At 49.8% G+C, this 23,291-nt stretch overlaps 1 protein-coding gene and 1 long non-coding RNA gene across 2 annotated transcripts in view; one reads left to right on the plus strand and one right to left on the minus strand.

The window, feature by feature from the left end:
• Rab20 (RAB20, member RAS oncogene family) overlaps positions 1-18,704 on the minus strand; it is a 26,605-nt gene extending 7,901 nt beyond the window's left edge. Inside the window, exon 1 of the mRNA XM_031339028.1 lies at positions 18,320-18,704. Coding sequence (XP_031194888.1) covers positions 18,320-18,491 — 172 coding nt within the window. The 5' untranslated portion in view covers positions 18,492-18,704. The remainder of the gene's footprint in view (positions 1-18,319) is intronic.
• On the plus strand, positions 17,647-23,291 carry LOC116068906. The gene is made up of 3 exons (XR_004109752.1): positions 17,647-19,207; positions 22,757-22,828; positions 22,994-23,291. It is a non-coding gene; the product is annotated as an uncharacterized LOC116068906 (long non-coding RNA).

The following is a 23,291-nucleotide window of genomic DNA, read 5'->3' on the forward strand; positions in this document are numbered from 1 at the left end:
ACAGGCACACACACACACACAGGCACACACACATACACACACAGGCGCGCACACACACACACAGGCACACACACATACACACACAGGCACACACACATATACACACAGGCACACACACATACACACATACACACACAGGCGCACACACACACACACAGGCACACACACATACACACACAGGCACACACACACACAGGCACACACACATATACACACAGGCACACACACATACACACACATGCACACACACAGGCACACAGGCAGGCACACACACACATACACACACACACACACACACACACACGCACAGACACACACACAGAGGCACAGCCTCAGAGAGCTGCAGTTTCTAGGGTGACTAGACCCGCACACACATGATCTGATGCCCCACAATGCTGTGCACTTTCAAACATTAGAAGTAATGCTCTGGGACTGGAGAGATGGCTCAGAGGTTAAGAGCACTGACTGCTCTTCCAGAGCTCCTGAGTTTAGTTCCCAGCAGCCACATGGTGGCTCACAACCCTCTGTAATGCCCTCTCCTGGTGTCTCTGAAGCCAGCAGCAGTGTACTCATCGTATGTATAAAATAAATAAAATATTTTTTAAAAAGAAGCAATACTCTGCCCTGGGATGGTTTGAATGAAAATAGCCCCCATAGGCTCATCTATTTAAATGCTTAGTCACCAGGGAGTGTAGCTGTTTGAAAGGATTAGAAGAATTAAAAGATTGAGAAGTTGTGGCCTACTTGGAGGAAGTGTGCTCCTGGGAGGTGAACTTTGATGTTTCAAAAGCCACCACCAAGTCCACTGTGTCTCTTTTTCTCTCCCTGTGGGCCAGGATGTAATCTCTCCACACTCTGTATATACTGCCTGAGGTAGGGCAGCCCATCTGACATTACCTCTCCAACACCATGCATGCCTACATGCCACCATGCCCTGCCCACCATAAGGATAACTAAAGCTCTGAAGCTGTAAGCAAGCCCCAGTTAAATGCTTCCTTTCGTAAGAGTTGCCTTGGTCATGGTGTCCCTTCACAGCGATACAAGAGTGATGAAGACCAACCCCCTACTGACCACTTCCCCACTGGCAGTCTCTTCCTGACCTAGCTGGTGGTTTCTACGGAAAATCTAATAGTGGAAATCCCCTGCAGCACACACAGACTCCCCCTCAGTCTTCAAAGTGAGAGGAGCCACAGAGCCTGGCAGCTATCCAACACTGCTTCCACCTTCAGAGTTCAACAAGAGGGCCCAGAAGGACAAGGCAGGGAGGGCTCTCAGGACCAGCAGCCCGCTTCAAGGCTGGGACCATACTTCACAGCTGAGGGGCTTGGGGTGCTGGAAATTGAACAAGGAATCTAAAATCCGAGCTATTGCTGGGTTTTTAAGTGACTTCCTCCTCCTTTCTTATCCTTTAAGGATGTGTCCTGAGAAAGGAAATTTTCTTCATGGTAAATTCAAAGACATGTCCCCACCCTCATCCATGTATAGAATTTCACTGAGAAATAAAGTTAGGGTCTAGAAAGTTTTCTGAATTATCCCAATGGCCCTAAATCCTATTACAAGTGTCCACAGGAGACACAAACAGAAGACAAAGTGGAGTGACCCAGCCATTGGAGAAGATACCTCTACACCAGCGGTTCTCAACCTGTGCGTTACAATTCCTTTGGAGGTCAAATGGCCCTTTCACAGGAGTGGTCTAAGACCATTGGAAAACACAGATATTTACATTATGATTCATAGCAGTAGCGACATTACAGTCATGAAATACCAACAAAGTTGATTTTATGGTTGGAGGTCACTGCAACATGAGGAACTGTGTTAAAGGGCCACAGCATTAGGAAGGTTGGTCACTGGTGGAGACCTCGTTCAGCCCACTAGCCTCTGCCGCTGAGAGGAAAGAACCTGCGGCTTGATTCCAGTTATCTGTGGTCTCTGTCACAGTTGTTTCCAGAGCCCAACACTCTCCAAGTCACCAGCAGCAGGAACCCCAGCTTTCTCTGTCCTGCTGCCATCTAAGAGGTGGCTCTCAGCTGGGGCTGGGTGTCCAATCACTGAAGTGCCAGGCACACGCAGGCTGGATGTCAAAGTCCCACAGGTGACACAGGTGGCCCCGTCTCAGTACTACCTGCCCGACACTCCCCAGGAATTCATCAAAACCAGCCCTCTGGGGCCATCTGCACAGGAACCAGGTCAGCAGGTTCCCAGGCTGGGAGGCAGCCCTGGCTCCTGGCAAACCCTCTGCTCTCTACCCAGAGGCCTTTTCCAGTTGAGCAGCTCACTCTCAGCTTCTGCTTCCAAGTCCCAGAGCCCAGACCAGGATGGCCATGAGGATATGACACTTAACACAGCCAAATCACTCAACCCCATACTCCACAACCTCCTGGGTCACCCCATGAACCCTCACTCCACAACCTCCTGGGTCACCCCGTGAACCCTCACTCCATGACCTCCTGGGTCACCCTGTGAACCCCTACTCCATGACCTCCTGGGTCACCCCATGAACCCCTACTCTGACTTCCTGGGTCACCCTGTGAACCCCCACTCCATGACCTCTTGGGTCACCCCGTGAACCCCCACTCCACAACCTCCTGGGTCACCCCATGAACCCCCACTCCACGACCTCCTGGGTCACCCCATGAACCCTCACTCCACGACCTCCTGAGTCACCCCATGAACCCTCACTCCACGACCTCCTGGGTCACCCTGTGGACCTCCACTCCATGACCTCTTGGGTCATCCTGTGAACCCCCACTCCACGACCTCCTGGGTCACCCCATGAACCCCCACTCCACAACCTCCTGGGTCACCCCATGAACCCTCACTCCACGACCTCCTGGGTCACCCTGTGGACCTCCACTCCACGACCTCCTGGGTCACCCCGTGAACCCCCACTCCACGACCTCCTGGGTCACCCCATGAACCCTCACTCCACGACCTCCTGGGTCACCCTGTGGACCTCTACTCCACGGCCTCCTGGGTCATCCTGTGAACCCCTACTCCACGGCCTCCTGGGTCACCCTGTGGACTCCTACTCCATGATCTCCTGGGTCACCCTCTGAACACCCCCCCACTCCATGACCTCCTGGGTCACCCTCTGAACCCCCACCCCAAGGCCAATGGTTGCATCTCTCACCTGGCATCCAATGCCCCTCCCATTGTCCCTTTCCAGGCTAGCCTCGAACTTTCCCCACCACCCCCTTGTAGTCTAACCCCCCCCAACTCCTACCCCTGTGCCATTGCCTCTTTACAGCCTAACCCTCCACTTTCCCTGCAGGACCTGCTTCAGCCATCTGTCCATGAAACCTTGCCTGTCCCAAAATGTTCTCAACCGTATCTTGGTCCCCTCCATCTCCAGGCTCCTCTGACCATTTCAATTCAATAATTAACATTTGCTCATACTCCTTCCTGCACACTATGGTGGAACATGGGAAGAAATGTGCTATGGACAGTTTTTAAATGGTTCCCGTGCACTATACAACAACAAAGCTATCCCCAACCCCATACGATAGTTGCTGATGGCCACACTTAAGTGTAAAAGTGTAGATCTGGGGATGGCTCAGCCAGTGAAGTGCTTACTACAAACATGCGGCCTGAGTCTAACCCCAGAACTCAGGCAAAGTCAGGGGAAAGCCAGGCTGTGCTGGCAAAGACAGGAAGATTTTGGAGTTTGCCAGCAGCCTAGCCAACTCAGTAAATTCCAGGTCAGTGAGAGTCTGTGTCTCAAAAACAAGGTGACCCACATCTTGAGGAATGGCTCCTGAGGTTGACCTCTGGCCTCCATACACATATGCAGTGTGCACACATGCAATGTGCAACACACAAAACACACGTATATATACACACACTAGAAAAATTAAAGGCAGGGTTTATCTTAACTATGTATTTTATGTGACCAACATAACCTATCTTCAGTTCAATATACAGTTCACAGAAAGCTACTGAGACCGTAACCTTTGTCTGGGCCACCACTTCAAAAGTGTATTTTACTCCACGGGACACCTCCACTGCTCAGTTCACATGTGACCATGACTGTGTTTAAACAGCACAGATGGGCTGGATAGTAGTAGTGCACGCCTATAATCCCAGCACTTGGGGGGCAGAGGCAGGCGGATTTCTGAGTTCAAGGCCAGCCTGGTCTACAGAGTAAGTTCCAGCACAGCCAGGGCTACACAGAGAAACCCTGTCTTGAAGAAGAAAAAAAATCAAAAGCAGCAGAGATGGACTCAAATTCTCTGAGGCAGAGGCCACATGCACCTGTCCATCCTTAGTGAGTACCCAGTTCCCAGGAGCAGGGCTAGCTCCATCATCACAGGAAGGAGGCTGGGAAGGCAGCACCAGCATCCTCAGTCCTCCAGACCCTCACAGCCAGGTCCCAATCAAGCCTGTATCTCTTCCCCCTTCTTGATCACAAGCCGAGCCATGATGTCAGCCATCCCAGTCCCCTGGAATCTAACTGTCCTGCTGTCCCAGTCCCCTGGAATCTAATTGTCCTGCCTGTCCCAGCCCCTGGAATCTAACTGTCCTGCCTGTCCCAGTCCCTGGAATCTAACTGATCTAATCTAATCTAATCTAATCTAATCTAATCTAATCTAACCTGCCTGTCCCCCTCACAGCCCTTCCTTCTGCTCCTCATGGGCAATTAGGAAGACTCCGTGGATAACCAGGAAACGCTGCCCCATGCCTAGGCACAAGCATTCTGGTGGGCACCAGAGCAGGTCAGGTGGGTGTCTGACCATCTGACCACACTGTCCTCAGCCCCAGATGGGAAGTGGCACCTAAGATACTGTGGCTTCCCAGAAGCCTGACGCACAGTCCTGACTTTCACTTCCTTCTTGAAAGGTGAACAGAAGGCCAGAACAACACCACTCGTGTCCAAAAATAAATTTACACTGCGGTCACTGGTGTGGCTTCAGCCATGCCCCTAAAAGATAATCCAAGTCCTCATCCCCACCCTGAGTCTGGGGGAGACAATTAGCTAGGATCACAGTCACAATGGACAGTGCCTAGCGCTCAGCAGGCTCTGAGTCACGGCCATGCAAGAAGAGGAGGGTCAGACACACAGAGGAATGGCAAGGTCTCAGGGACAGACTGTGGAGATCCCCCAGAGGAGGGAGACATTTGGTTTTTGCTCTGGGGTGAAGCCAGCCATTGGTACCTGGACTTCAGACATCCAACTCTAGAATTTCAAAAGAATAAGTTTCTATTGTGGTAAGCCACAGACTATGTGAAACTCTCTAACGCAGCCCTGGGCTACCCTGAGCAGACTGGAGGTCGCCACCTTTCACCCTCATCAGGAAATCAGAAACCATGAACAGATCAACAATCACACTTCCTTTTCTTCGGTGTCCCGACGATGTACAAGGGTCAGACGGGCAAGGGGTGCTCCTTCCTCCCAGCTCTGTCATCCCCTGTCCCACCTTCAAAATCAAGACAAGCCAATCACAAACTTCACCGAATGAAGAGAAGTTGGTAAGAATGGATCACATGACACTGGACTTGCGTCACAAAACCCAAATGCTACCCCTGAACCAAGTCAGCAAAGCCGCTCGCTTCCTGAGCACAGGACTTACCCAAGTCCAGAGATTCCCAGAGACATCAGCATCTGACTTTGTTTCTCAACCTTAAACTGGACCCAAGGCCACTAGAAGGAAAGACTTTTGCCCTCCATTCTGATTTCTTGAGAAACGAAGAGCCAAGTCTGGTTCTTTATCACCCTGGACAAACACAAGGAAGAAGGGGTCTAACCACGAACAGCTGTGCAAGACAGGTCAAGGCAAGCCTCCCCAGCTGCACAGTGAGGACAGAAGCTGCCCTGAGGCCTGTGAGAGATCAGGTAACCTGCACTGAGCGGTAAACCTCAGTGTGGCTGCCACAGAACTGAGGGCAGTAAGGCACATGAGACAGTGCCGGGCTAGGGTTACAGGAACAGTGCCGGGCTAGGGTCACAGGAGCCTATGGGCAGTAGGGAAGGTTGCAGTCAGAGTGCAGGTCCCTGATCTTCATGCCATGTACACTGTCAACCTCTGGTCCCACTCTGAAATGTTGAGAAAACAGATGTCAGGAAAAAGAAGGCTGCTGTCCTCAGGAGAGGCTCTGTTAGTGAAGTGCTTGCACACAAGCAGGAAGTCCTGAGTTCGGGTGACCTAAAGCCCAGATGACAAAGCAACATATGGCAATGTGCTTCTATAACCCCCGGCACCTAGAAGGAAGACAGGCCTGGGGCCTGCTGGTCAGTCTGTGTAGCTAAACTAGTGAGCTCCAGGTCTAGTGAGACACTAAAATCTAAGAAAGGAAATACCTGGGGAAGGTGCCCCACATCAACCTTACACAATTGTACAGCACATATGCACGAGCACACACACACACACAAAAAAATGATAAAAGGATGGCAAGTCACAATCTCAAGAAATAACAGATCAGGCAAACCCATAAAGCCAGAGAAGCTTAAAGGATGAAAAGCGTGGACTCCTCCGCTAGATGCAGCTTCCTCCCACAGGTGACATGGACAAAAGTGAACAAGACAAAATACAAGGCATAGTGCCGTATACACTGGAGAGGAACTGTGAATCTGACTCTGGACTGAGTTTACCATGCTGTGGGAACAGCTAAGCTGAATCAGTCAGAGATGCCGGGCCACAGTCGCCCAAAGCCAGCCTGGGGAGAGATGAAGCCTCTTCTAAACACCTGATCACAGAAGGCAGGGCAGCTCCCGGAGGCGGGTGTGCGTCACAGTGAAACACACCAGCAGATTGTCACCAGCTTCTCAGTGTCACCTGAACCATGTGTGCTCAAGCAAGAATTTACTGAGGGTAACCCAGTAACACCAAGTAATGCAAAGACAAGAGAGGCTCTTTAACACCCAGGAAAAACACACTTACGTAACAGACAGAGCTGGAAGACAAACGCCCTCACAGAGTCGCCCTCCGGACCCCCTTTTCCTTCAATCAGCACCGTGTGGCCTGCTGGCCACTGATTCTCAAAGGAGATTAACAAATAAAAATCCAACCTCTTGCAAAGCCCGCTTATTAAAGCAGGAAGCTAACGTCAGCTGCAAACAAGTTTTAACTTGCTTCAAAGCCAAGACTGGACCACAAGAATGAACCACATTAAGAAGAGTCTAGAAGGGGTTTTCTTGAAATGTATTACTCAGAAAAGCCTCTAACAGGGGCACATCACTCTGTAGACATCCCAGAATGCTAAGGTCTCTTCTGCAGCTTACAAAGCCCTCTGAGAAACTTACATCCCTGGGGCAACCTATTCAGCCCTTTCTTGGAAAAGAGAACTTGACAGAGGTTCAGGCATTCAGTCACCTGTCATTTAAGCAGCGGGAGAGCTGTCCACCAGCAAGACCCCTGCAAAGCACATTCACTAAGTATTTGAGTATTTGAGTATTTTATAACAACTGATTATCATGTTAAAAATATAACACTGGGATGTATGCAAAAGTAAAATTTTAAAATAAATATGTAAAACTGTCAGATTCATTGTAATAGAGGATAAACTGTGCATCCCAGGGGCTGGAGAGAGGATCGGGAGACAGTAAGAAGTACATTTTCAGAGGTCTAAAATTTTCCAGAGGGCAAGGCGTGTGGAGCTCCGGGGCCTCCCCTCCTGTGCCAGAGCTTGAGGTCCTGGATCCATCCCCCTTCTTCAGGGGGAGAATCTGGGGCTGGTGACGATTGGGGTGACGACTGTGAAATGGCACGAACACATTTGCACACACCCCACAGATTAAAATGGGAAATTGGGGTATGTTATTGTATCATCATTTTCAAACTCTGGAACAGATGTAAAACCATCACCTACTAACCCTAGGAAAACTGGATGGTGTGGTGGTTTGAAAAATGCTTGGCCCATGGGAAGTGGCACTCTTAGGAGGTGTGGCCTTGTTGGAAGAGGTGTGGTCTTGTTGGAGGAAGTGTGTTACTGGGTGGGCAGGCTGAGATTTCCTGGTGCCTGAGCTCCACCCAGGTCAGAAGAGAGCGCCTCCTGCTGGCTGCCTTCAGATTAAGATGTAGAGCCCTCAGCTCCTTCTCCATCATCATGTCTGCCTGCATGCTGCCATGCTTCCCGTCATGATGGTAATGGATGGAACCCCTGAAACTGTAAGCCAGCCCCAATTAATTGTCCTTAAAAAAGTTGCCTTGGTCCTGGTGTCTGTTCACAGCAGTGAGCCCCTAACTAAGACAGATGGTGTGATCTCTCTCCCCTCTGCTCTTAAGTTTTCACTCTGTGGTTGTGATAAATATCAGGTCTAAAAGGAACCAAGGGAGGAAAGAGTTAAATTCACCCGACTGCATACAGACAGTTCATCATGAAGGCGGGGCAGGGCCTAAACGCAAGGTCTCAGAGACCACAGAGAAACACTGCTTACTGGCTTTCTCCCCATAGCTTGCTCAGGACCTGTACCAGGGAGTCCACCTTCAGTGGTCTAGTCCAGCCACATCAATCATTAACCAAGAAATTGCCCCCACAGACTTGCCTGCAGGCCATTCCGATAGTATCTTCTCAATGAAGATTCCCTGCCAAGATGACGCCAGCTTGGGTCAGGTTGACCAATCAGGAGCCAGCATACCCTGGCTGATGAAGATAACTTCAGAAGCCCAGCATGCATTGCAGTCCCGCTAATGAGTGAGAACTCAGCACTGCCCTGTGCATTAGTTTGATGGAGAGGGAGCCTAAGGTTGAATTTTCACTTCTCTCCCTGCATCTTGTCTGTCTCTAGCGAAGGACTTTGTTCTGAATATATTGAACAGTGCAGAAAACATTGCATCATATTATTTTATATATACCTAAAATTATATACAATACAAGTAAGTACATGTATATACATATGTATATATGTATGTATAATATGTATACATCACATACATATATGTAAGAGATGTATAGACATATAAAAGGAAGTTCCTCTGCTAGGACTGATAATGCTCTCCACAAGAATCATCAGCTAACAAAAAATGCAGTGCCGGGTGTAGGAACCTCCTTTCAAATGACTGATGAGGGTAGCCTGAGGGACTTCTAAAACACTACTGAGTGTCAGTGTGTCCCTTGGTTACCTGTCAGGGGCTGAGAACCAGCCCTGCTGCTGAAGACACTTAGGACACAGGACTTGTGATGATTCAAACTGGATCTGACCTGAAAGCCAGTTTCCTGTATCCCAGCTTCCATGGCACCAGAAAACACTGTGCAAGCTGCCACCAGGGGGGGAGGCAATCAAACAGTGCTTTCCAGCTGCTGCTCACACCTGTGAGCCATGCCAAGTCGCAGCCTGGCGAGGGAGACTTAAAGGTACCAGAGTCGTCTAACCCAAGTTAACTCACAGCTGTCTAACTAACAGGAGGGAAATCATGCCTGGTACTAGACGCCAAGGCAACTTGCCATGGTGCATGCGGTCATGGGCCTTAGAGAAGAATCTATTTATCACCAGCCCTTTGCGCAAACAGCAGAATTCCTTTCTATGTTCTAAACTTTATCCTTAAACCCACCTATAACTGTAGCTACAACCTCTGCCTTAAAAAATACCTCTCTTTAGAGCAAACAAAGACCATCTCAGAAAACCCCAGCTAGATGGAGATCAATGAACCCTGGGGAACTGACCCCCAACAAAGGCACCTACATTAAAATCCAGCATCTATGGGTAAAGGAGATCACAGGAGAGAGGAGAGAATTCTTTTTTTTAAAAGCCAGAATACCAGGAAGTCTTCCATGAGTCATGTCATGAGACAGCCTGTCCTAGACTTGGCTGCATAAACAAGACCAGAACAACAGCAGCATCAATGGGCATATCAGAGCTGAAGGAGAAACCTTCCCAGGCTCATGCCACTGGGTAAGGACCTGCGGGTAACTAATGACTTCTGGGAGAATTAGCCTTGCCCAGGGATGAGCCCCGTTGGTTGTCCAGTGCAGAGTGGCCAGCCTTGAAACCATATACACCCAAACAACAAAACAGGCCAGCACCCTGTATTCATATATATTTGTGCAGACACATACATATATATGTAACAAATATAATAAAAGACAAAGAGTCTATGTACTTGAGAGAGGGGGACATGGGAGGGGTTTGAGGGAGGGTAGCTGAGAGCAACTAGAGAGAGGAAAGGGAGGAGACAATGTAATTCTAGTCCAATTAAAAACATTTCATTCTTGTTTGTTTCATTTTTAAAGAAAGCATCACATGGGAAAGAAGGGAGAGATACTTAATCTTTACCAGTGTTTTACAAAGGTCTTAAGTTATCAATCCCGGCTGCCCCCAGATAACAAACAGTACTGCAAAAAATACTGTTGCCAAGTTCATCCGTGCTGCTCTCAACGTTTATGTCAGATACTTGTTGTATGAGGTTGATTTAAAACCCTCTGGGGTTTGTCTTCAAAAAGTGATCACAGCAGCGTGTACACACACACACACACACACACACACTCACACATTCACACACACTCATACACACTCACACACACACACACACTCACACACACACTCACACTCACACATGCACGCACACTCCAGCCAGGGGCACTGAAGAGTATATAACTGAAGAGCTAGCTGTGTATTAGTTTAGGCCTTAAAAATTAAGATTCTGTGGAAAATTCAAGACAGGTAAGGTTGGCTGTTACACTGTCCTTCTAAAGGTAGGTTAAGGCCATAGGCTAAGCAGGGCCGTGGTGGTGCATGCCTTCTTTAATGCCAGCATTCACAAGGCAGAGACGGGTGAATCTCAGAGAACTTGTTGCTAGCCTGGTCTACACGGTGAGTTCTAGGCCAGCCAGAGTCCTACAGCGAGACCCACAGTCTGACCACACAACAGATGGTCACTCAAGGCCTATTATTGACCAACCGGGTTGTGAGGCCACCAAAAGTTCCAGTCTCCCGATGTAAGAGGCACTTTCATAAAAATGGCATTACTGTGGCTAACCCAAGTTAATCAGATTTGAAATTAATTAAGTTTGGAATGTGTTTTGTAATCTCTGTAGAAAATGTGGCTTGCTAAGCAAGCAACAGGTCACCAGTTCTGATCGATGGAAAGATGGAGAGAGCTAATGGTCTGGAACTGTGGTCAGCGCATGCGCAGCACAAATGCAGCCGCGGTCTCCGGATGGCAAAGTGCTCCGTATGCCAGGAACTCGTTACATTTTCCTATTTATTTGCTTTATCTGTGTGTTGAGCGTTGGTTGTGGTTGGTGCACCCTCACCGGTGTGGCCCTTGGGGAAGGATCGAAGACATCTTCCCCCATTGATCTCCTCTGCCTGGTTACAGGGTCTCACTGAAGCTGAAGCTTGCTAGTTTCTAGCCAGGTTGAACCCCAGCAGCCCGTTGTCTCCACCTCCGCCCCTACTTTTACCCCAGCATGGGGTTGAGCACACAGGCATGCCAGGCTCCTCACACATGGAAAGCAAGCATTCTTACCTACAGAGCCATCTCGGAAGGCCCTACCTGGTTTTGCTCAAGGACCACACAAAAAGTAAGAATACAAGTCCCTGGAACAGTCTGGAGTTGCTTTCCCTCTGGAGTCGCTCTCCCTATGTCCTCATACAGTCCTGGGTCCTGCGTCTGTGCATTTTCCTATCCCTGTACAAGGGCAGCGGCTTTCTCACCATCACTAAAGAGCCTGCCCGTTCCCCATTATGTTCTGGCCTTTCATTAGATATCAACTGGCCACCAATGCGTGAGTTTATCCTGGGCCCCCTGCCACGTTCAGTGCGCCGTTCTTAGGCTTGTTTGCTCCTGCTTGCGGCATTTTTTGAAGTGGACTGGGGTGGAGTCCCCAGCACCCTTCTTCTTGGTCTGATCACTTTGGTTGTTCTAGTCATTGGAGTTCTACAGAAATTGGGGGTGGGGAGGATAGTCTGTTCTACGTTTGTGAAAAAAATAGCATGAGAATCGAATCTGTAAATCATTTTTAGCATTGCCATTTCAGCAATAATGTCACCAAGCACAGACACACACGGGAGCCCTGCATGTATCCCTGCCTTCCTCATTTTATGTCAGAAACCCTTCAGCTTCACATCACAGCTCGTTCTCCTTGATTATTAATCTGTTGCCAATATTTGGTTTATTTTTGATGTTATTCTAAAAACCACTTTCTTAACTCCGTTTTCAGATAGTTCATAGTTGGCATAAGGAAATACCACCAACTTTTATGTCAGGTCCAAAACAAACTGGGGACAGATGGCTAACTGTGGTGCTCGTTAGCTCTCTGTATTAGTCAGGGTTCTCTGGAGTCACAGAACGTGGGGTAGTCTCTATGGGTGTTCTAAGGGAATTTGTTCATGCCTTACAGTCCGTAGTCCAGCTCCCAACAATGGTCAGCAGCAGCTGTGAGCGGAAGTCCCACAAGGCAAGCAGGTGGAGAGAGTAAATCTTCCTTCTCCAATGTCCACGTGTAGGTCTCCAGCAGAAGGTGTGGCCCAGATTAAAGGTGTGTGCCTCCACGCCTTTAATCCCAGATGACCTTGAACTCAGAGATCTCCCCGTCTTAATCTTCTGGGATTCATAGCCACTATGCCTCAAGATCTCCATGCCAAGATCCAGGTCAGAAGCTTGTATCTCTCAGCCTCAGGTTAGGATCACAGGTGAGCCTTCCAATCCTGGATTGTAGTTCATTCCAGATAGAGTCAAGTTGACAACCAGGACTAGCCACTACACTCACCAAGGCAAATGCTGGGCCCAAGCTCACTCAGCACCAGGCTCACTGGGCACCAGGCTCACTCGGCACCAGGCTCACTCAGCACCAGGTTCACTCAGCTCATCTCACCTGGCCTCTACCCTAACCTCTCCAGTTGGGGGCTTTGCTTTCCCCGATCTCATTCCTAGCAACCCTGCCCTTTAGGCCATGTGCTCTCTTCTCTCTCTCTCTCTCTCTCTCTCTCTCTCTCTCTCTCTCTCTCTCTCTCTCTCTCTCTCTCCTCCCTCCTCTCATGGCCCAGTTCACCGTACAGTCCACCACCCCAGTTCACTGTCCACACTTCCTCTCTCTGCTCTGGACTCTTCTAGATGTCTCTGGCTGTACTCTCCTTCACATCTACAATAAAAACCTCCTCAGCCACACCCTGGAGGGGTCTATGCTTGTCAGATTCGGTTTGGTGTCCTGGAACTTTACTATGTGTCTGACAGCTCTAACAGGTTTTTGCAGCCATTAGACTTTTCTTTGTACACACACACACACATGGTCTCTTCAGACAGGGACCATTTCACGGCTTCCTTTCCAGAGTTAATACCTTTCTTTTTTCTTGCCTTATTGCTGTGGTGAGCACTCCTAGCATTATCTTGAATGGAGTCTTTCTTAGAGAAAAGCTTTTACTTCTTTTTTGTGTTCTCACTTAGCAATGCAGGCTGGGCTATCCTCAAGCTCCGCCCTCAGAGTTCAGCACAGAGTCTATGTGCAGCTGTGAGGGACAGGCTCCCGTCTGTGTCCAGGAAGTGAGACAGTCATTCCAGGAAAGCTGTGAACCGGTGGCCTCCGGAGCAATTACAAAGTCCTCCAGCTGCTGTTTTACTGAGGCACATCACGCCCCCCACACTGTGAGGCCCCCCACACTGTGACCCTCCTGCCGGCATCCGGTCTCTAGGACAGGCATGGATGTGTGCTGACACAGCACTTTGTGCCTCTGGGGATCAACCTTGCCAAGCCAGGTCCTCATAAGCAGCATGTCCTGAACTTTGGCACAGGACTAAGAAAATGTGCCTGTCTCCAGGACTCCATGCACATAGGAGTTGGCTGCAGGGCTGGCCCCAGTGCAGGGCACAGTCTTCAGCCAGGTTGGGGACCTCTAGAGCACAAGGAGGTAGCCTGCCCCATGGCTATGCACAGCATGGCACTGAAGACTTCAGCCATTCAAAAATGATCGTGATTGGGAGGAACCTGTGATGAGAGAAGAGTGCCGAGGTATTTGACACATTCCTCCAGTTAGTTGTGTGACAAGAAGCCTTAAGGTGGGATGGTTTTTAATTTACCACCTGCTGTGCCCTGCTGGCTCCCACGTGACACGCACATCACACAGTGTGGTATGTGCACTAGCTCAGGCGTCATGGATGCACACATGGAGCAACTCTTCTTTCCACTCCCTTCAGAATGATGTCACTCTGGGAAGAGCGTAGCAGGGCATGGTGAGTTGGTCCACAGACCTGGGCCAGTGATCCGGGCTCAGATTTCACCCGAGCCACTTCCTCAGTGTGTAAACTCCCTGCAGTTAAGAATCGGGCTGCATTTCGCCTGGCCCTTGAATGGCAAGGAGGGAGAGCGATAAGGGCCCGTTCTAAGGGAAAGGCGCCTCCCCCGAGAGGGATGTTATGTTATGTTGGCCTTGGAAGATTGTAGGGAGGAAGGCAAAGGATCCCAGATGCTGACAGGAGCTAAAATGCCCCCCCACCGTCATCGTCATTATCATCACCATCACCATCATCACCATCATCATCATCACCATCATCACCATCATCATCATCACCATCATCACCATCATCATCATCATCACAGACACCCACTCTGTTCACCCAAGGACATTCCCTTCCAATTGGTGGAAGCTACTTACTTGCACAAGAGGCTAATTTGTGTCTGTGATCATGGATGATAAGATTAAACACTTTTAAAGCTAAATTAGGAAGGGGCTGGAAGAATGGCTCAAAGTTAAAAGCGCCAGCTGCTCTTCCAGACAGACTTGGAGCCAATTCCCAGCACCCACGTGGTGACTCACAAGGATCTAGAGCGCCAGTCTCCATGCCCTCTGCTGAGCTCTGTGGGTACCGCATGTCCATGGAGCGCAGACTGCAGGCAGACCATAACTAAAGAAGGAAGCCGACCCACAAAATGCGGAAATGGGACCTTAGCTAGGGAGTTCAGGGACAGTGCCGCACTCCTTGTGACCCGGTAACACCATGACTCTGCTCTCTGAGTATTACATAAAACACCCTGAGGAGCTGCACTTCGTGCCTGATAATTTAATTCCACTTAGGCCAGTAGATTTTCAAGATAATGTCCCACTTAGAAAGTTCCCAGGCTCAAGTGTTTTCAGTAAAATTCTAATAGTCTGGGGCTGGCAAGATGGCTCAGTGGTGTGCAAGACTAATGGTCTGTGCTGTCTCCAGAGGCCACGGTGGAAGGAGAAAAACAACACCACAAAACTGTCCTCTGACCTGCATATGACATTGTGGCATGCATATGCCTGACTACATACACGTGTGCACACACTCACACATGTACATGCATGCACACACACACACAAAGGAAAAAAACACCTGTATAATAAAGTTTTTTAAATTCTAATAGTCTTTGAGCATTCCACAAAATGTGCGTGGTAGATAGATGCACCTCTAATTTTCAAAAAGCAAACACATCGAATTTCTCCTAGCTTCCTGAACCCTGTGGCTTCCAGGTCTCTGTTTATTTACTGGAGAGAGAAAGCCTGGGAACAAAGACTAGTCACAAACCCTCTGAGTCTTCCGAGTCAGGATGCCCTGCCCACAGTTATGGAACTTTTAAGTTACAAAAGCCTCAGGCTCTGAGGAAATCACATTGCCCTTCTTTACTGAGGCACAAAAGGTGCCCACACAGCCTGATGTCTGGGAGATTCCCAAGTACCTGTGACAGCATATGCCAGGCCTCACCTATTGTAACAAAGGGGACAATACAAGAAGCCTGCCCTGGGGGTGCTGAAGCTGATGAGCGGGTACCTCCTACCCCTGTCCACACACAGCCAACCTAAAAAGTCTTACAAAGATAGAAAAGGGAGAGGTTAAAATCAAGATTGCTAACTTCAGAACCAGGAGTGCTCCTGGTTCCAGGGAGGGAGACACCCTTTCACTCCCAAACACCTGTATCCCACTGATTCTCCCACAAGCAAAAGCCATTCCAAGATCCCCATCTCCCACCAGCAGCAGCAGCAGTGCCAACACCACCATGTAAGGAAGCTCATACTTAGCCCACGCCCCTCCCCCACCCCAACAATATAAGGCAAGTAAACAGTCAGCAAGCCCGGCTGGGGTGATCTTTGCAAGGAGGTGCAGCTGACTGCCCCAAAATTGCCGTTGTTTAGCCTGTTCAGGAGAATTTAGCATGAGAATGATACTTGACATCTATTTGCTAATAGCAGGTTACATCACCATCCTGTTAGCAGCTCTGATCATCCAGGACCTGTGAGTCCCTCCTCTCTATGGGGGGCCACTTTAGAAAGGGGTGTGAGTAACCACAGTATAATGGAGGACATGCCTGTATCCTGACAGACACAACGGTCTGTACGGTCTGTACCCCACGTGCCTGCCGCTGGGTTACTTCAGAGGAATCTGCACCGAGAGATATAGATAAGATGCCTACTGAGCCAGCAAGCACCTTCTTCTACCCCCAGCCACACCCAGCATGCTCCAGGTGCTAAGCAGTCAGCTTTTTTGTTTGTTTGTTTTGTTTGTTTTGGGGGGTTTTTTGTTGTTGTTGTGGGTTTGGTTTGGTTTTTTCGAGACAGGGTTTCTCTGTGTAGCCCTGGCTGTCCTGGAACTCACTCTGTAGACCAGGCTGGCCTTGAAAGTATTCAGCTTTGACTTTGTCAAGAGTCAAATGCAAACTAACCAAGTGCTATAGCTCGGACTACTGCCTGTCCCAAAGCCCTCCCAGGTGTGTACCTGCCACCCCTCCCTCCCCCTGTCTGTCATGGAGAGCTAGTTTTGGTCTGCTGTGTTAAAGGTCAACTGGGGAAAGGGCAGGGATTTTAAACAGTACAGGAGGTCGCAAAGGTAACCTTTTGGGGTAGATAATTCCACTTAGAATCCTGAACAATATTAACCCCTCTTCTCTGCTCCCTCCAGGTGACTGGCAGCCCAGAAGTCACCAGCAAAGCAGGCACAAAGTTGGTGACATGGAGCACTGCTGACTTTGTTCCCATGAGCATATATGTGTACACAGACATCAGGAATGTGGAGAAGGGGCCTGGCCACCCGGCAGGGCCCCTGTCATCTGCCTTCACACGTAGGCTTCCAGGAACACGAAAGCAACCAAGGAGGCCGGCTGGGAAATGAGTTGAGCTGCTCCCACCCCCACGAAGGGAACCAGCAAGGTCTCAGGACAGCATATCAGCAATGTTACAAAATCCTCCAGATTCATCAGATCCTCTGCCTTGACTAAGAAAGTGGCTCCTCCCATCAAACTGAAACTGCTACTTCATGCCCTGCGGGGACACAGGAACCCGGTGCTGTGTCCACACACTTACCGCTATTCAGAAACATTGAAAGGTGTGGGGAAAGCTGACCAATTCTGCTTTCTCCTCTTATAAACCAAGAGCAGCAGGCAAGCCTGTTAAGCCAAGCAAAGAGGCAGAGCTCTGCGGGAGGCTGGGAAAGGAGTCCAGGGTCTGGCTAGTCTTGACTCTGGGAGATTGCCTTCACCGGTGCTCAGTGGGAGGCAGGTGGACAGCCTGAGAAAAATCGGAGGCTTTGCCTGCAACCGGGAGTAAAGGCCAGAGTCGGAGGAAAGACGGGGCAAGTGGGAATCAGTCCGTTTCCCACAGTGGCTAAGTAAGGAACAGGGAAGACAAGGAGGGAGGGAAAGCTCCAGGGACCTTCACTAACTCAGCTTTAACCAGAATGTATTACATACCCAGAAGACTGATATGCCCAAATCAGGGATTAGGAGCTAGACTTTTGAGTATATCGCTCTTTAAACAACATGAAAAGTCAGAACTTGGAGTTTCAGACACTGGAAACCTATCTCCCTGAAACTATACCATACTATTTCCGGGTTCGTTTGTTTCACTTAAAGTATTTTATTTCTTTATCATGGAAAAGGGAGAAGTCAGAAACAAACTAATCAGGAAAGTCCAAGACGAAGTTGTACACGCACTGAAAATAATTCACTACCTATCTTTAAAATGCCAGTACAGGAAGCTATTCCACCCACGTGACTTGCACACCAGCCAAGACTCAGCACTGGGTAAATAACCGTGAGTCGGAGAGGCTAGGCGATTCCAAGTTTACTTCCCAGTCGCCTTACATCCAGCAGAGTGGTCCAATGCTCTCTGCCTCAGTTTCCTCCTTCATAAAGGGGCCGGTGATAGCTCAACTGCCAAGGCTGCTTTGTCCACCAAAGGAGGGCACCCTGAGGGGGTCTAAGGCACCTAAGAGTCGTGCTGACCCGGGATCTCTCCCAGGGCAACCTGGATCTTCGCGAAGACGCACAGAGTGCTGCTCAACTGGAGATTTTCTCAATCGGCAAAGCAAGACAAGTGGGGACAGAGGGGCAATGAATGCCATAGCCCAAGGTGGAGACCCCGCGTCCGCCCACAGCCGACTCCTCGACCCCGCGGAACCCCGAAGACGGCCTGTCCCAGCGGCGCCGCCCTCACCTGCGGTGTCCCATATGGAGATGTTGAAGGAACGCCACTGCTTCAGGTAGAAGGCGCCGCCCACGGTGCTGACCGTGTCTGGGAAGCGACGCTCCATGTAGCGCTGCAGCAGCGACGTTTTACCCACGTTCATGTCCCCCAGCAGCACGATCTTCCCATCCGGCTTCCGCATAGCGGCGGAGGAGGTGGCCCCTGCGCTTCTCGGTCACCCGCCCAGGATGCCAGGGGACGCGGATCCCGGCCTCCAGGGACCCCGAACTCTAGTGGCCCTGGCCTGAGGTCCAAACTCGCTGAAGTGCCGAAGAGGAAGCGCGCCAAGGCTCAGTACCCGAGTGTGAACTCAGCCCTGGGACCACGTGGGATGTCCGGCCACCACGCCCAACCCACGCCCCCTGGGCCGCCCAGGTCCCGCCCCCAGTCTTCTCCCAAGCCCCTTCCACACTCCCTAAAACCTCTGCCACGCCCCTATTCCTCCTTATCTCTCCTTCCCCAATTTCTTTTTCTCTGCCGCTAAATCTCAGCCTTACGCCCACCCCTCCCCATTCTTCCCCATTCCTCCTCCCTCAAGGACCCTCCTGCGTCCTTGTAATCCCAAACTCCGTCCCTCCTTTATTTTTGTGCCCCTCCCAGAGCTCCGGCCCTTACCTCCTGTCCCAACTCCTTCCCATCCCAGCCAGCCCTTTCCTGGAACCCCTCTCCACTGGCCCAACCCACGCCAAACCTCCCTCTCCCGGCACCCCCGACTCTAGCAGGATCACAGTACCGCTTTAGCCCCCACCCCCACCCCCCTTAGAAAGCTTGAGTATGCCAAATTTGGAGCCTAGGACCTAGGACCGAAGAGTTCCAGAGCGCCTTCCTTCGGACGCTCCAGTTCCTCCAACAGCTCGGGTAGGCGCCGGAGCGGCTCAGGACCTGGTGTTTGTCTGGTCACAGGCACCCTTGGCTCAGTTTTGCTTCCGCCATGCCCATGCTCCTCGGTGCTCCTTGGCTGCAGCCACACAGGTGGAGAGTTTGCCTGGTTGGGAAAATCCCTTGGAAGTCGGCTGAGATTAAAGGGAGGACGTGGAGGGAGCGGGGACACAGGGAGATGCCTGCGAGGTTTGCTTTTTACTTCTGCAAGAAACCTTTTTTGCGGCAATGGAGAGCAGTTGCTGTTCAGAACGGGAAAGCTTGACTTTGCATTTGCAGTGACTGCTAGAAAAGGCTTCCCTTTCTCCTATGGCAGAGAACCCTTGAAACGCGTTCAAAATCTTCCTCCAGCGGCGCACGCAGGAGGGAGGCAGAGGAGTTACCTGGGGCTGGGTAAAGCCCACCGGGTCCTGTTTCCTTAAAGGGGAGATGAGTCTCCTAGGAGCTTCTCCCTCTGCAGGTGCGAGATTCCACTGAGGCAGATGGCAACGCCTCAAGCACCCTGCCTGAGAACTGAGGACCAATGCTCTTGGGAATGCAGTGGAAGCGTAGTTCTGGGGCTTGGAAGGCTCACTAGCTCTTGAAGCCAGCTCCCTCTGAGCCCCAGGCTTCTGCTAACCGCCCCGCCTCTCAGCAAGCCCTCCCGGGGAAATTTAAGTTACTTCCAGTTTATTAACAGCTTGTTGCATGAAAGTTACAGGCTAGGAGAGTAATCAGACGACATGTCCCCAGAGTCTGAGAGAGAGAAATGTATGGAAACATCTAAACCAGGGTCAGGGGTGGCAAGAGTCCCTACCCCCACCTCCCTTCAACAGGTGGGCCGCTGAGGATCTTCTGGTGTCCAGAGTTCTAATTTTCTCCAAGGTGAAACATCCTAATTTCATGATATACTTGCTGAGAGAGGTTACTTTCCAATAGAGATGGAATTAAACAGAAAACAAGGAAACCAAACACAAAAATAAACCAACATGAAAGCCAGGTGTGCTGGCTTACTCTTTTAATCCAGATCAGGCCTAGGACCTCTGAATTCAAGGCCAGCAGGGTCTACAGAGCAAATTCCATGACAGCCAGGGATACACATTGAAACCCTGTCAAAACAAAACAAAAATAGGTGCATAGAAAACGACCAGAGGAATACTGAGCGGACAGACGGCTGCCCTTTGGGTGTGGAGTAAGAGGTGGCCTATCTGATTTTGCTTTTATTTCCTATCACAGATGTGCGTCGATTATAATTTAAAGGTAGGGCTGGCTGGTTGTGGTGCACACCTTTAATCCCAGCACTTGGGAGGCAGAGGCAGGCAGATTTCTGAGTTTGAGGTCAACCTGGTCTACAGAGTGAGTTCCAGGACAGCCAGGGCTATACAGAGAAACCCTGTCTTGAAAAAACAACAATAATAACAGCAACAACAACAATAATAATAATAATAACAATATAATGATAATAATTTAAAGGTAATAGCTATTTCTATATGAGCACATATGAATATGCATAGACAGATGACAAATACTCATTGGTTCATAGTTTATGCATAGGATGTGTTGGGGAAAGGAGAAGGATTGCAAGACACACATTTTGTCTGGGCAAGCACAGAAATCATATTGAGATGTTTTGTGTTGTGCAGTACAGTGTGGTGGGAGGGGGCGCCTTAGCGGACCCATGCTGAGGTGTCCCTTCCCCCTGAGGTACTAGCCATACACTAGTATAGTAGAGAATAGCGTTTATTTGGGGGCATTGGAAGGGGAGTTGAGAAGGAGAGAGCAAGAGACAGAGAAAGAGAGAGAGGCAGAGAGAGAGAGAGAGAGAGAGAGAGAGAAAGGAAGAGAGAACACTTGGAGAGGGGGAAGGGAGAGGGGAGAAAGGGGGGGTCTGAGAAAGAAAAAAGGGGGCAGAGAGAGCAAAGAGAGGCCAAACAGTTCTTTTCATAGCAAGCCAGGCCTACCTGGCTGTTGCTAGGTAACTGTTGGGTGGAGCCTAGAAGGAATGCTAACATGATTACACCTATGTGCTACTTACATGTAATATAAGCACTTGGGAGACTGAAGCAAGAGGCTCCTGAGTTCAAGATCAGCCTCTGCTGTGTAGTGAAACTGCCTCAGAAAACTAGAAGTTTAAAGCCTCAAATCAAAGAGGAACATTTTTAAAATCCAGGAACATCCTTTAGAACTTTGGGTTTAAAGAAAACCTGAGCAACTGAGCAGGTGGTGGCACACACCTTTGATCCCAGCATTAGGGAGGCAAAGGCAGGCTGATCTCTTGAGTCCAGCCTGGTCTACAAAGCAAGTTCCAGGACAGCCAGGACTACACAGAGAAATGCTGTCTGGGGGTGGTAGTAGGGGTGGGGAGAACCTGTCCTGAAACTTTCTAAAGTTTATATCAAGTTTCCGCACAGAGCTCCTGCATTGGACACTCAGTCCTCAGTTGGTAGATTCAAGAGATGGGATAATAGGGGCAGGAAGAAAGCCGATGTAAGAGCCCTTGGAAGCCACCATCTTCCCGGGCATCTTTGAGACAGAAATATCAATGCGTCAACTTCCACTGAAGCCAATGGCACATGGGTCCTCAGCAATTCCCTGGCCTTTCAGTGAGGGGTAAAGAGCCATAGGCTACATAAGGTTAAAGTTCAGCTGATGAGGAGGGCTCTGAGCTGTCTACAACGCTGAAGGGTAAAGGTCCCGGGAACTGTGGTCAGCTATTCCTTCCCCACCCAAATCTAACAAAGCTGGCTGGTAAATCCACAACAATAGGCGCCGCAGGCTGTGTCCATTGTTCCTTCTTAACCTACCTGGAGTGTGGGCCACACACAGCAACGCACGGTGTGCCACCTTCAAGCCAAGACCCACTACCAGCTCATTTAATAATTCTACGATGTACGAAAGCCGTGGTTCCACTTTCCGATTGGTCTCTACCCAAAATGTGGCTCTCTCAAGCCTTCCCTTCCATCTCCTCCCTCAGACACCTCGGTGATAAATCTCAGGACATCCATTTCTCTCTGACTCCTTGTGTTCCCTTCTAGATCTGCTTTTAGAGGTTTTTTTTTCTCAGTGAGACCAAAACCATGCAGAGAGAAATCTGTGCCCGATAACACATCACTGGGAGGTGACTGAATCCTGGATAAACTAGGAACTAAAGTTCTGAGAAAAAAGAATGGCACTCATGTCCCCAAGGACAAATGACTGAGTGCCTGCTCGCAGAGAGTTAAAATGTTACAGAGCAGGGCTAGATTATCTCTCAGACTATTTCAGTCCCTTTGAAAGCCACTCCTGTGTCTGACCAAACAGCCTTGTGACTTTCAAAACTTTTCAAGTGTATTCTTAGCATGCTGCTAGCTTCTACCAATCCCAAAGCTAAGAGTGTCATGAGATAGCATCTGAGGTCTGTATAGACAGCAATTTTCTTGATTTGCTGTTCCCCACCCCACCCCCAACCTACTTGGGATCCCTACCAATGTATTTGCCTGGATTTATGACTTCCTTTGTAACTAATAAAATCTCTTATAGCCATTTCCACAGTAGAATATGTCTTTCCAGGCACCGAGTCTGTGTTCCTGGGACACCAACACTCACATTTGGCTCGAGAATAAGCTGTCTTCTCCCTTTGCGGTGAGAGCTGTGTTTCTGCATTCACAGGGCTCTGAACTAGTCAGTGGTAGGATCCTTCATGGACTCAATACCATTGCATTGTTGGGAGGCAGGGCCTAGCTGAAGGATGTAGATCTCTAGGTAACTAAAAAGATACGCCTTCTCTGGTCCCTTTCCCCTCCTCAGGCGAGCAACTTTGCTATGTGACATTCTCCCCACTCGAAGTTCTCCCCGCTCGAAGTTCTCCCTGCTCGAAGTTCTCCCCACTCGAAGTTCTCCCCGCTCGATGCTCTCCCCGCTCGATGCTCTCCCCGCTCGATGTTCCACCCTGCACACGACCAGAGTTGGAGAGAGACTGGACCCACACCTCTGAGGCTGGGCTTCCCCCTTCGTCTGTCACACTGACGAGAAGCTGACAATGCCCAGCTTTGGCATGGCACACCTATTCTCATTATGAACCCCTAATACAATATTGCTAACTAAA

The sequence above is a fragment of the Mastomys coucha genome, unplaced genomic scaffold, assembly GCF_008632895.1.
Source record: "Mastomys coucha isolate ucsf_1 unplaced genomic scaffold, UCSF_Mcou_1 pScaffold22, whole genome shotgun sequence".
NCBI lineage: Eukaryota > Metazoa > Chordata > Mammalia > Rodentia > Muridae > Mastomys > Mastomys coucha.